We start from the raw sequence: 14,639 nt of genomic DNA on the forward strand, positions 1-14,639 counted from the left end.
CAGCTGTTTGTTAATGAAAGTGGCTTATTGTCCATTATAGTTTATGGAGGGTGAGACATCCCATACGCACACTAGGCTAATTTCAATGCCAACTTTTATTGGGTTTTGTTGTGGGTGTTCAAGGATTATGTCAAAACACTGGTGACATATGACAGGAACTTTCTGGTTCATGATTTACATTATGCATTTCTGACACTCCACTCTGAAAGGGCAAGTAAAACTAACAATGCCATTGTTGCCTTTGTAGCTTACTCTAATCTGTGTTCAAAGTGTTACACAATATAAATTCTAGGTCATCGGCCGTGGACACACTGACCCATATTCTTATTCACAGCGTAATGATTAAATATATTAGCCATATTTCAAGACTTTTGTAAAGGTTGCATGTCTTTGTATCTCCCTTAGGGTCAGCCGGTCTTTGGATCCAGTATATTTTCATTGTCAGTAAATCTAGGTCAAGAGTTAGTGTATGTTTCTTTTTTCAATAGATTAGGCTATGTGAAGTCAGTAAGAGATAACATCACATGAATCTTGATGTGAAGTCAGTAAGAGATAACATCACATGGATCTCAACCATTTCCTGTAACCTACTGGACCTTAAACTACAGTAAAGGAGACTACCAGCACATTTCTAAGAAGTGAGTTATAGTACTGTCAAGGTGTCCAGAAGGACTCCATAAGTCAGACTAGTCTCCACGCTAGCGGAGCAGATTTCCAGTGGTGAACTTTATCCATCCATCCATCATCTGCCATCTCACTCCCAGGAGTAAGCATCTCTAAATCAGTCTGGCTCTTTAAGGGTGGCAGACCATGGGAAGCCAGCGGCCAACTCCAGTCCATCCATTAGCTCCGCAGGCTAGGGTTCTAGGTTCTAGGCTCAAGTTAAGCGTCATCTCCGGTGCCAAGAACAATAGGAACCTGGAAAGTAATGTGGCGTGTAGTCTCCTGATCCCCCCAATCCCATCAAAATCCTTCAGCAACCCCCCATCCCCAACACTCCCAACCTCCCTCACCTTTGCTGTGAAGCATTCCTCTCTAATGCCCCAAACACAGGGGAGGATCTAGATCTCTAATCTAGATCCTCCCCTGTGTTTAGAGAAGGGGAATTTCCTGATATCTTAGGCTGTTGTCTCTGTTTTAATTAGAAGCATGCTTTGCTTTTACAGGCTGGAGTAACACACGCGGGTGTTTTTGGGGTGGAGGGCTGGGTTGTGGTGGGGTAGGGTAGGGTGGATGGGGTGGGGGAGATGTCCACTGGCGGAGATGGACGGTTCCTCATGTGTTTCTCATCGGGCCAGGGTGGACGTGCTGGGAAGTTAACAAGGCCCGATCTCGTGTGTGATGGCAAAAATTTCCATCGCACGCTCTTGCCAGCGAATTGTTCCCTCTCAGATGACTTAAACAGGGGTGACTCAGTTATGGTTGCATCCAACAGCAGGCAAGGAGTGAGATGAAATATCTTCAACAACAGATGTACGCTACACTCGCTATCAAACAAGGCTATACAGCCAGGTTATTTTCGCAAGATACTATCAGGCTGTACTGAATAAAGATGGCTTGCAGGACAATTTGTGCAATGGGTCCTCCAACACTTTGCTTTTTGACTCTAGGCCTATTTAGACATGGCCATGCCAAAACTAACATCTGTCAAAGCTGATCAGCCAGGCATTAGTTTTCATCGATTAAATCGGTTGGAATGATCCTTCCTTTTTCTTCTATTATGATTTATCTTGTGGTCATGGTTCAAAATCGCATCATCATGGTTTGCCCTAGTGTACACAAGTTCAAAAGAGACATAATTTCCTCCTTTGCATTTCAGACTGAATTAAGTAGTAGACTTTTCTATTTTTTTTTTTCACTATTCTACAACGGAATGAGATGGAAATGGCTCCCCAGCCTCTGCAACAGTGACATCACTTCCCTTGTTTTCAGGTCCCTCTCTTAAGTACACCCTGCCAGCAAGACAGGCTCCAATTTACAGCACGATCACTGAAACTGACCCCGGTATTTAAAGCATACCCTTCCGCAAATAACTCTGAATTAGCATTTGTGTAGTGTGTGTGAACAGCCTTGTTTCTCTGCCTTAGGGCCTACTACAGTTCATAACAAGTAACAAATTGCTTACAGACTGAGTGCCTGGTTTTCCTGTTAATACACTCCACAGTTGGCCTAATTAAAAAATCAGCGAGGATAAACAAACATGGCATAGTTTCGCAGAACAGGGAGCAGTTGAAAACCAACACCACCTTGTTTATTATGCAGAAACGGTATACAAACACAATCCGGTGGATACACGGCTATAATTGGGTTTACCTTCGTTGTAAATCGTACATAGCTCCAGGTGGCTGAGTAAAACACAGTGTAAAAGGAAATCAGTTCTGTGAGGAACCTGACCAGAATCCAGGCCAGCCCTTGTGGATTCTCCTTTCTCTCCCATTCCAATTTAAAATGGGAGAACACAGAATCATTTTTTCAAATCAAAAATTACAATGAAACGAACACGAACATGATTATTGAAGTTACTTTCAGCTCAAAATACATGTTGTTGACCCATAAGTGATAATGATACTCCAACATATAAATTCATAATCTAAAAAAAAAAACACAAACCAGCTGATCATACCAAAAGCACTAATGAAATTTAAACAAAGCAACAGCTCAGATCATCAAACAAAAATAAACATACAATGCTTTGGTCCCATTTTTTCTCATCAAAGAAAAACAACCAGCACTCAGTCTCATCCTCCCTTCTTGTGTTGACTTTCCCATATTTTTTTCACATTAGTTATTAGTGTCACACTTGAGTCGAAGCCAAGTGCTAGTATTGCATTTCATGTGTTTTGATGATATACAGACTGTTGAGACGGCTGAAGGCAAAAGTCTAATGTTCAAATGTCCTCTTAGATGAAACAAAGACATGTTGGCTGTACTGTAGCTTCTACTAAGCAAAAATGTATCTGCTTTTGGAGAAACTAAGTGCTTTATCTACCTCAGCAAAAGGTCAGTGTTAAAATATTTCAATACTGTAAACTGTTTTTGATACATTGCTTTGTGTCTTAACACCTGCTGACCATTGCAGTAGGCACGTCAAAAATGAAGAGCTTCAGTACATCGTAACGGATAACATGAAAAGAGAACACAAATTTGAATCAAAATCCAATGAGGAAATTGTCATGTGCTGTATAACGCCTTGAATACTTAACTGGCCTGCTGTTCATTCAAGCTGTTCATTGATAAGTCTTAAAGGTTGGCCAAAATGTCTGGCCTTATGGCCTCTTCCCCTTTGCTGTCAAAACAACTCCACATCCCCTCTCCTCAGAGTCTGAGTTCGGTGGCGACTGTTGTGCAAGCTCCTCCTTTGTGTCTGATCAGTCGCTCAGTGCATGATGACATCAGGCTGGATGTTAAAGAGCAAGTCGTCGTTTCCACGGCGCACCTCCAGCAGCAGGGCCGTCTCTTCCGTCAACGCCTCTTTGAGGTCAGAGGTCGTCATGAGGGGCATGCCGTTCAGCTTCACGATGATGTCGCCGTCTCTGATGCCCCCCCTGAAATCAGACCCAAAGTTCCAACTCAGCATTTAGACAAAGGACAAAGGATAACACAGATGCAGTATGAGAAGAATAATGTGTTTTGGGTGCAGCGAAGCATGTAAATCTACTCTAGTAGACCCCTCAAATTATAAGCAATGACAATTAGCATCATATGACCTCTTTTATAGAAACAGAAAATAAAAGCGATTGATAATATTCAATTGTGTTGTCTGGATGAGCTGCATTCTGTGTATGAAAGGTGCTATACAAATCTTTATATCTACCAAGATTACAATTGTCACTAATCCAGTTAAAAGCTGTTGGAACAAGCATGTTGTGGGTGTGTGTGTGTGGGGCCAAGGGGGTTCCATGAAACTATTGGAATAATGAACATCCCCACAAAAACAAAGTCCCACACATGAACCCTCTGGATAAGTCCAAGTTTCAGAAGATCCCCCTCTCCCTACAATTTGACTTGACACTCTTGTGGCTTCTCAGTGGGAGGACCACCTACTTCTGAGCAGGGGAGTTGGGGACCACCTCATGGACATAGATCCCACTGCTGACTTCTGGGAAGTCTGGGTTCTGTTGCTGCAGCTCCTCCACCAGGCTGCAGAAATGAAAGCCAGCCCAGCAGTCATGTTAATTTACAACTTACCTCTTCAGGCCAGCTCTGATTAGTGCCAATATTAACAACACATATCATCTTTATTACATTATTATTTATGACTGGGTGTTTATGCATTCACAATTATTCATGAATGAAAGGCATGTTTTCAGAAAGACTGACAGTAAGTAGTAGTAGTCCTATGCAATTTCAGTGGGTAAGCTTCCTGGAGCTTTCAATCCATTATGTAGGCATCGCCAGTGTTTTTCTTCAGGACCTCAAAGCTTATTTAAGAAATATTTATGCTAAATGTGAACGTAAAATGTTCATATCCCTTTGCATTTTATTCCACAGAAGAACACTGGTGTTGGCTACTGTGTGAATGTATGTCAAAACTGTCCCAAAACGTACGCTGGTGTGATGGTCAGCATGCGTATTCCAATGAAACGCTTCTTCACGCTTCGGATTTCTAGAAAGAGAACATCAACAGACTTAAATATAAAAAAGGGAGAGGACTGTATAACATTGCTTAGGTCAAACTGAACATGCTGGGGTAAATATTGTCAGAAACTGAGGAACACGTATTAGCTTGCATAATAGACAAATACCTTTGCTTTGTTTTCCATGAGATTCATTGAGGAAGCGTGTTATCCTATCTGAAGGAATGGCAAAGGAGATACCGGCAGCAACTTTCAAGGTATTAATCCCAATCACTTCTCCATCCTGAGAGAACAATTCCCTTTAGTCAATAAACATGCTCATACTGGACTCATAACTCAGTTCAACTTATCAAATCAATGTGAGTTGCGTCCCGTCTACTTACCAAATTTACTAGAGGTCCACCGGAATTCCCATACTGAAAAAAAAAAGAATCCATAACATTGTGTAAGTGTTAGTGTACACACCCATTTCTAATGGATAGAGTGTACTGGTAAAATATGTTTCAGTCATAAATATGCACGTCTGACGCATGCTATTGATTACATTCTAGACCGCTCTCACTGCATTTGTTGGTTGGAACATAACCTATTGCACATCATGAGGTTTTTACAATGTCAAGTAAGAGGTTGATATTGTTGGCTTGACTTGAAAAACATGTAACTGTGTAAATAAACTGTCGCTGCGTCTGCCTCCAAACATTCCAAAACACATTCCCATTCCTGCAAGAAGCTGCTTAGCCCACGGTTACGTGAGTAATGCTCATTAACGTTAGCATAAACAGGCTTTAGTCATTAGTGCTCTCGCAGTCTCACGTTGATGATGGCATCTGTTTGGATGTAGTCCATGTCGGAGTCACGGATGCCCAGCTCCTTGCCATCTCTCTGTGCTGTGCTGACGATCCCCGTGGTAACGGTGTTCTGCAAGGCGAAGGGGCTGCCGATGGCAACAACAAACTCGCCAGGGCGCAAGTCTGTAGATTTACCTAAAGCCAGGACTGGCACCTTTTTCTGTATGAGAGAGAGGGAGCGAGAGAGGGAGAGAGAGAGAGGAAGAGAGAAAGTCATATAAACAAAAAGAGGTCAGCAAACGTGTGTAAGGAGAGTATTAACAGAAAAATTATGGGAGGATAAGAGTCAGAAGTTATAGAGAAGAGCACAAAGATGGAAGGAAGCAGAGAGAGGCAGAGAGAGAGAGAGAGAGAGAGAGAGAGAGAGAGAGAGGAGGTAAGTGAAAACACATGAGAACAGGAGCTGAGAGGACAAATTTAAACCATCTCCACCCAGTCAGTCCAGTAAAATAATAACCATGGTTACATCTCAAGACAAACCCTACAAAACAACGACTAAACTGAGCGGATTAATGACCCGCAGTCAGACAGCAATTATGGTCTGTGGCTGACTTTTGTTTCTCTCCACCGTAAACACAATCTAACACCAAAGAGGTCGTCACATGTTCGCAAACATCCTGTCACCTGGGGGTTGATCTTGATGGTGGCGATGTCGGACTTCTTGTCGATGTCTTTGATGGTGGCCTCATAGACCCCGCCGTCGTGCATCTGGACCTTAAGCTCCTGGCGGCCGGACACGGGCGTGGTGCTGGAGACCACGTGAGCGTTGGTGATGATCAGGCCCGTCTCCAGCATGATGAAGCCCGAGCCACTCGACAGGGGAACCGTGCGGCCAAACAGAGGATGTCTGGGGGGGAGGAGGAGAAGGAGGGATGGGGTGGGTAGAGCAGAGGAGCAGAAGGAGGGATGGGGTGGGTAGAGCAGAGGAGCAGAAGGAGGGATGGAGAAGGAGGGATGGAGTGGGTAGAGCAGAGGAGGTGAAGGAGGGATGGGGTGGGTAGAGCAGAGGAGATGGGGTTGGGGTGGGTGGGGTTGGTGGAGGAGTGGGGGTGTTAGAATTTTTCGTGCAGTTTATGGGTGAGGATGTTTACAACGTCCCAATCCCACCCCCTTTTCCTCTACTTCAGCAACTCATCTACTCAATGGGTTTATATGGTCCACATGCTGAAATAACTGAGGTGGCTGGACCTAACAAGGACACAGGGTGGTCATGGTTAAACATTTTCCACAGGCTTTTCTTAGTCGCACAAGGCAAGTCCTTCATAAGTCCAATAGTGGGCGTAAGGATGAATGAACAAGAGGTCCAATGGACAAGAAGTCATAAAACTTTATAAGGAGAATAGTGAGGAAATGGTTCTTTGAACATCTTGATCTTAATACAACGTCTCTGTGCAATTCCCTGGACAGAACATCAGGGTTCGGTTTCAGAGTTTCCACTATTGTTTTCTTTTATCTCTTTGTGCTTGCAAGACACCTGTCCTGTGTTTGCGTTCAGAGTGAACTCTAGAAGGACCATTTGATCTTTTAAACAACAGCTTGATGCAGCTGCAAGACATAATTTCTGTGTTGGACAGTTGCTTTACACAGGTGTGTGTGTTGGTGTGTGTGCACGTGAGTACAGTTCAAAGGATAGTCCCTTGATACTGTGCATCCTTAACAGTTAATGAGGCACAGTGGACAGCATTTCTCCATACTTGCACAGACAGGGGGTAAAACTAGACCAGCTTACCTAAGAAAGAGCTCAATGTGAACCACAGCCGGAGCGATCTTCTCCACCACATCAGCGATGAAGTTAAACTTGTATCGCGGACTGTTGGGATGTATTGGACCTATACTAGCAGAAACAAAGATGCATGTTACTTGTGCATTATGCATGTGCAGCATGGCAACATTATGTCCAGTTTTGCTTTATCATAATAATACATGATGATCATGATACATGAATACTATATGCAATGACAATTGATGCCAAGCTGTCAGACAAATGGCTGAAAATGTGGAAATTTCCGTTTCCTTGCATCTGTTAGGCAGGGATGTATGGGTGGTTGGAACTGTATCCACCACAACAACAAGAAGAACCATTACTTTACCTACAGTAAAGCTATTACCATTCCATCACAGTAATGATATTTAACCACCATAATTACTAAAGGCAATCTTGGGTAGTAGTTAGTCTTTGAGACTGAGCGTGCAGCTATTTCGGCCATGAGTATTTTCAGCACAGTGCTGGGCGTATTTTCCTCAGCTGACGACCGTTTCCTGTGGCCGCCTTGGCACTTCATCAGATCTCACACACACACACACATGCTTTTGAAATCCCGAGTGAGATGTCATTCGTTTACTGTTACACCCTTGCAATGTCCCAGTGACCCAAAAATGATGAGAATTCATATTTCTGGTACGAGTGGTATACGAGCTTTATTGTGAATTTAAGCCCAATGATTCAGGGCCAATGTTCTGAGAACTTTGACATGAGGTCTCTCACCTCAGTCTGGGACTTTGAGCAGCCAAATAGCCCACAGTCGTAATCAGCAGTACATTACTCTTTAAATAAGTCATGTTTAGCTTATGATATTTTATGAGTTAGCAAACCATGTGGTCTTGGTGATGTTCATTTAGAATTCAACTCAAGTGAGCTTGCACATGCAGCCCCAGCCAAACCCACACCGCCACAGTGGTTATTACAAAGAGAGGAAAAATGAACCCCCATCTGGATCTAACGAATGAATCCAGTGACCTCTAAAATGACTTCACCGAGCTATGGGTAAAAGCTAGACGCACCGCACTGCACCACAGAAGTTGGTCAGCCATGTGTTCTAGTTTCCACTGGAGACGGCTGGACTCCCACCAAACCAGCATGCTGCTCAAGCTGGCCCAGGGCATGGAAAGAGAGTCCTGGGCCCTCTCTCTCCTCTCCCAGCTGACAAGATAATGACAGCGATGAAAGAGCCTCTGTACTGAAACTCAACATGGCTATTTGCATTATGGGCACTTACTCGGTTAGTGAAAAACCTTTCTCTGATTTTCGCTTCACTTTACTTTCCAGCCCACTTTTAAAACTCTCCGGTCTTGTCTTGCTATGTCTATGACAGTGGTCGCACCATACCAGCTGTTGCAGTGGTATCCATTTTACAACTGCAAGAAAAGGCAAATGAAGACAACTGTTTTGTGTGCATCTCCAAAGCAGAGGTGGAGAAGTCCAGCTTCAACAGGTGAAAGTCCTACAACATATCTGCAAATCCTTTCAGGCAAGTCCTCCATTTGGCAGCCATATTGTTACGCTTTTTGGGCACTTATCGGGCACATATTTTGGCAGAAATGCACGTGCGGAAGGCTTCACGACACCAACCTTGCTCCAGTGGCAAAATCACAACACATGATTGGCATGATGTATTCACCTGTCGACTTTTTTGCCACGGGATATGTGTAGACAACTGCCATATTGGCGTTACAAACTAACTCCTTGCATTTCTATGGAGGATTTTTTGAGTTTCATTAGAAAGTCTCTGATATCTGTGCCAACCATTCACATAAACCAGCTGATTATAATTAGCACAACTCTTCAGCCAAGTAGAGCAGCTAATAGGTGAAATCACTTGTGTTAAGTGCCCAGGTAGAACTAACAAGGACTTTAACTTTCTAAAGCTGGACTTTTCCACCTTTCCACCACAGTTAGACCTTGAGCTAACTTCACACACTGTATGGATTTGTCCAAGAAGGTCTCTGGCATGTGCCCATGTGTTCATATGTGGCTGAACATGCTGGGAGTGATGACAAGACATCAAAGCAAGGCTGTTGGCTCCACTAAAGAGAACCTATTCTGATCTGTTTTCATTCTTTAAGTTAAGAGACTGCCACCACAACTTTAGGTTCTACTTAAAAACTGATGACAGATTATTTGATTTATATGTTCTTTTTCCCCTTCTCTCTTCACAGCCATTTTCAACTTCTAAGTGGAATCATTAAGGGTTTTACAGTACACAAAGGCCACAGAACCCTGAAAATAATACAATAAATACTAAAAGAGCCCTCTAATTTAGGGTTACCCACTTTACAGCAATTTCCAGTTTCTGAGAAGTAAAACTTTTTGGGAACCTAAGCAGAGCCTGCAAGAGTTCATGTGTATAAGTACAAGGCAAAAAACCCATTTCATGTCTCAGGACTGCATCAGTCAGTCAGCAGGGTTGGAGCTTAAAGGTTTTTGGCTCAAGAAACGAATGTGGTTTTAGACGCCAGATGGGATATCCATACACAAGTAAAACAGAACTCAAATCAGAGGAACGCTTATTTTTAGTAATAAGTCATAACTTGAGACAGACATTCACACTTTCCCTGTCTTTTTTAGCACATGTCTAGAATCTGGGTCAATAATGGACTGAGGAAGGAGAACAAAAAGAGAGAGAAAAAAAAAACAGCCAGAGAGCGGCATCTCCCATATCCAAGGCCGCACACCTCGCTGCTATCATGGCACTTCCTGTCCATGCCGCCCCACAATTCCTGTCAGGTCTCAGCGGGGCCCTTTGGCTGGTCCGCACACAACAGTACTTCTCTGTTAGCAGTGACCCCCGCCCCCACACACACACATACACACACATACACACACACACGGCCAGCTGCTGCAGCCTGCCTGCACGCCGACCCACAGACGGAGGGATAGGCTGGGTCAGCGGCCTGCTGGAACGTCCACCGAGGATTGTTTTTTAGAGCCGCACAAACAATCATACGTATACATGAAAAATGTATTCAATGTATACACACACAATACACATTCAACGTCCACACAAAGATGGATAGACACTTCCACACAAACATGCACATGTGAAGATAGATCAACACTTGGCACAGACAAATAAAGACCCCCCCCCCCCACCCTGCCCGCCTTCTCTCTCTCACACACACAAACAAAGTTTGTTCATGCTTCATTTGCAGCAGGAGTTTGAACTGTGTGTGGTGGTGAGCCCCTGGGGTCTGCTTCCGGGGGGAGCTGTGGGAAGCGGCCGGTTGGGTTCTGTGGCTTTTTTATGACGGCGCCTGTCCATTAAAACAGTCTGCCCGAGATACAGCGGCCACAGCCTGCTGAGCCGGGGGAATGCCCAGATCCACAGACAGATTCAGTGGCAGAAAGGGATTGAAGGACTTACTAATAGGTACTAGGAATTGTACAAACACACACCTTCGAAAACAGTAACACACAAATGACACTCGTGTTAATTTTTGTTTGTGTGTGTGTGTGTGTGTGTGTCACATATACACACACACACACACACAAGCAGGCATTAAAGTTAAACTGATTCCTGAAGTCAAGATAACTTTTTTGTTTAGACTTCAATGATGGGACCTGTTTTAAGGGGGAAACACTGATGGTTAAACAAAAAGCAATACAAAGTTTTAAAATATTTCCCCCGAGATTCAACAGCTTACCTAGGTCTGTTTCACAGGGGCCTTTGTGCACTTGAGTAATGCCGGGGAGTCCCTGTTGCAGAGCTTTACGGCTCACCGCCTTGAGCTGGCACACGTTCCCGTACGTCTTCCCATCGCTGCCGCATACCTTGCTTGTGAATCGGCACTGACATACGCCTTTAGAGAGGCGCTTTCCAGCAGGATGCTTGCACTCCAAACCATCTCCACAGGGCAGGTCGTCTTTGCGTCCGCATGGATCCCCTTCGCCCTGTGCGCAAACCAGGCAACAGTTGCAACGGTCTGGGACGTACCCACTCGGACAGCTTGGGCTCGGACAAGTGCTTACATCGCACCGCGATGGACACTTCGTTTTAGGCTCTGCTCCAACGAAATCCCTGATGTAAAGTAAAACTGTAGCAAACACAAACACCTGCATCTTTGGATATTATGTTAAACTGTTCTATGAAAAAGGGGAAAAAAGAGAGTCGCGTTTATAGAATTAGCAAGAGTCCATTTTCATCTCCACGAGACCACAGTTGTACGTATTGTGTCCTTGCTTAAAAAGCCAGGCATAAATAGTTGGGAGACCTCCATTCAAATAAAACAGCCTTTCCTGAAGTACAAAAACAAAACAACCATATCATCGTTTAGAAAAAAAAGTTGAGTTTCAGTTGTCTTACGCGCAGCAAATTACATACTCCGTAAAAGTGCAGACTTCGGCAAGCATTGCATGACGGTTAACTGGATGAGCTGCATGCACTCAAAGAGGCTGCTTTTAAACCAGTCTCTGCCAGTGCACTGCCACTCTCATCATTACCACGACTGCTTTCCCGTCATTGGAGGCGGGGATGACAGACCACTCGTGCGCGCACCCGTCCGTTCCCGTGCTGTAGCGTACACATATTAGGTTGATACACATGGTACTTCTCTCCTCTTTTGCATGGGGTTGCCGAACATCTGGCCCGGGGGGTAAAGAAAAAGGAAGTCACAGAAAGGGAGTCTTTCGCAGTGTAATGTTAAGTCAAAAATACACAAGCACTCTCACACACACGACCTTTGTTTACTTAAGTGTACTTCGCGAATGCTGTGTGAATTCAAGGTGTTAAGTAATTCTTTTTTGACGAGATGATGGCATGGCTCTGCCATGACCGCGTTTACGGTCCATTTGAGGTTCCCAGTCGACAGATGTATGAACAGATCCAGGCCTCTTTTAAGCACACGCTATGCCGCCTTGCAAATAGCCATATCGTGACTGCGCGAAATCATCCGTTTATTCAGTTAGGGAATAAAAAAAACACCCCTCCAAGTCGTATGTTTATCAACAGCCATGACCAGGCTTGGAATTTCACCATTCTGGGGGCAAGGCCACTTGGCCTTCAGTTGGGCATATTTGGTGAGGGGCACAAAGGCCACATGTCAGGGCACCAAGGCCAAAGTTAACTATACAGTAGTAGGCTATAAAAATGATCAAAGTTGTATTTAGCCTATTCACTGTAGTAGACCTGCATCACTGTATGAAACATTACACAAACATGAAACATGACATATTACATATAACTGTAAATCATCTGATCATCTAATAAAAACAGATATCTAGGCTATATATAAAATTTATTTTATATTTGGCCTGCTATGAAATCATGTATTGAACAATTTAAATGTAGCACAGCTCAGCTTTAAGAAACTCAAATAGCCTAGATGCATGCTTAGCATTTTTTGATCATTAAGGCTACTTTCACAAACTCGTAGTCAGCTGTCCTCTGATTTATCAATATCTAGGCGATATTTGTAACATTTATTTTGTATTTGGCCCGTTATGAAATCATATGGAACAATTTAAACACATTGTAAAACTTAAAGCCCAAATTTGGAGACATCCATGCATGTCGAAATTTACTGCAAATTCAACTGGATTACTCTGAAACGGCTAACTGTACAGGGGACTGCTTTACACCTTTGTGTTCGGTAAGGTCTGCTGTTTATTCTGATATATGGTTTGTCATGTGTTAAAAGAAGGGTTCGTGAAGTATTCCACCGAGATGAATGGGTAGGGAGATCATGGACGCAAAACCTTCAGTAGAATGTATGATTAAATTGAATTATATTATTTACTTTTCTCGCGAACCGTTCAACACAGCAATTATCGGCTAACATCGTTTAAAAGCTGAGCTCATTAAAAGCTCTTTCATGTGATACTTGTGATGTCTGTGTGATGAATAGGCTACTTAGCGAATAGTTCAACTGAGAAGAATTGGGTGAATTTGGACGCATTTCTTGCGCTGTCACTTTCTCCACTGCATAAAATATTAAATTAATTTGCGCTGTGAATGCTAAGATTATTTTGACAGGCCACAGGCTAAATAAAAATCGCTATCAGTAGGACACAAAGCAGAATATTGAAAGAAGGGGGCACCAAGGCCACCGTGGCCTGTAAACCTATGATTTTCAAAGGGGCTCACGGCCAACGCAAGGGGCTACGACGGCCATGGCCGTCATGGCCGCCGTGAAATTCCTACCCTGGTCATGACCATGTTTATTTGAAACAACAACGTCAATCATTTTCAGAACTTAAGGCAAAGAGTATTGTTCACGCGGCTTAAACAAGGCGCCCATAGATTGGCAAAGTCCTTGCATCAGACAAGACATAATTCTTCCTACAAATCACACCTGAAACGTTGACTATAAGTCCACATTCTTTATTGCAAAATAATTTTCATGAAAAATTGAATTTTATGTTCCCGCTTCATCCATTCTGATTCCAGGTGTTGGCGTAGATGCAGGCCATGGGATGATTTGCTGAGTCTTTGCAATCTATTGATATGGGAATGAATGAAGTGGCATCACTGGTCCTGTTTTTAGGTCTGAGAATAACAGTCAAAGGCCTTCAGATCATATCAATATGTAATGTTCTGCTAGACTAACCAAGATAGGCCAGTTGTGTATGACTATGGCTGATCCGCAGGCTGGTAAAATGCCGGTGAAATACTGTACAATGCCTGCTGCTTCCTGTGTCAGTTTTATGACTATGGACATTATGTGCCACCTACTGGTTGTATGAACAAACTACAGTGGTATACATTCACTTCACAGATGCTAGAGGAACTGGATCCCTTTAATTATTAAGGAGATCAAAAGGCATTCAGACCATCACAACTCCAGATTTGGCCCTTCCCTTACTAGAAAAACACAAACATGCAACACCTAGACTGTCACTCCGATGGGAATCCCTGTCAAGGGACCATATAGGCTACTTAAAGCGATGGTTCAGAGTAATTTCACCCTAGGGTCCTTTGCACCATGACCCCGAGCCAAACACCCTCCCAGAATCTGTTTTCCCTTGGTCGAACCCTGGTCGAGTAGCGCTGTCAGAAACTAATGAGTTTCTGCAGGCGTAATGGAACCAACTTTTATCTCGTAAATTACCCCACTAATAATGCCCTGAATGGTACGAAACTTTTACAGTATGTTCTTTACTCATAAAACGAGGCATTGAAAAGTTGGTAAGTACACCAGGAGTTAATTTAAATAACACTAGCTCTCATTCAGTTTCCTCAAACAGAAGCATTGATTTGAAATGTATGTACATAAGTGCTTCTCTTTGGGGTAGCTTGATAGAGATGAAACCACAGTTGGATGCTAGTAACCAGGTTTCCTTTGTGACACTGCTGAGCGTAGAGGCCTTATTGCACATGACATAAGCAAAAATGACGATGGCATAAATAAATTACATCAGGTCTTTGTCATAATCAGTGCCCTTACAGTGGCATTGGCCAGAGGTGATGAGTTGGTACCTACCAGGACTCCTTCTGCATGT

The 14,639-nt window shown here is 43.5% G+C and overlaps 2 protein-coding genes across 2 annotated transcripts in view; one reads left to right on the forward strand and one right to left on the reverse strand.

Annotated features, from left to right (window-relative positions):
• Positions 1-3,267: 3,267 nt before the first annotated feature.
• htra3b (HtrA serine peptidase 3b) lies at positions 3,268-11,620 on the reverse strand. Its single transcript, XM_048235826.1, has 9 exons — positions 10,847-11,620; positions 7,155-7,254; positions 6,050-6,272; positions 5,391-5,585; positions 4,961-4,993; positions 4,746-4,860; positions 4,549-4,606; positions 4,045-4,140; positions 3,268-3,545 (listed from the first exon to the last, which is right to left on the reverse strand). The coding sequence occupies exons 1-9, from the start codon at positions 11,259-11,261 to the stop codon at positions 3,377-3,379; spliced, it is 1,404 nt and encodes a 467-aa protein (XP_048091783.1). The 5' UTR covers positions 11,262-11,620; the 3' UTR covers positions 3,268-3,376.
• Positions 11,621-13,772: 2,152 nt separating this feature from the next.
• zanl (zonadhesin, like) overlaps positions 13,773-14,639 on the forward strand; it is a 32,970-nt gene continuing 32,103 nt past the window's right edge. The window contains exon 1 of the mRNA XM_048235729.1: positions 13,773-13,791. Coding sequence (XP_048091686.1) covers positions 13,773-13,791 — 19 coding nt within the window. The remainder of the gene's footprint in view (positions 13,792-14,639) is intronic.

This window comes from Alosa alosa, chromosome 24 (genome assembly GCF_017589495.1).
Source record: "Alosa alosa isolate M-15738 ecotype Scorff River chromosome 24, AALO_Geno_1.1, whole genome shotgun sequence".
In the NCBI taxonomy this organism is placed as follows: domain Eukaryota; kingdom Metazoa; phylum Chordata; class Actinopteri; order Clupeiformes; family Clupeidae; genus Alosa; species Alosa alosa.

Coding starts and splice junctions, on each gene's coding strand:
- htra3b (XM_048235826.1), bottom strand. CDS start 11,261: ATGCAGGTGTTTGTGTTTGCTACAGTTTTACTTTACATCAGGGATTTC. Junction 4,861..4,960: donor GTGGACCTCTAGTAAATTTG/GTAAGTAGACGG, acceptor TTGTTCTCTCAG/GATGGAGAAGTGATTGGGAT. Junction 3,546..4,044: donor CCCAACTCCCCTGCTCAGAA/GTAGGTGGTCCT, acceptor GTCTGATTTCAG/GGGGGGCATCAGAGACGGCG.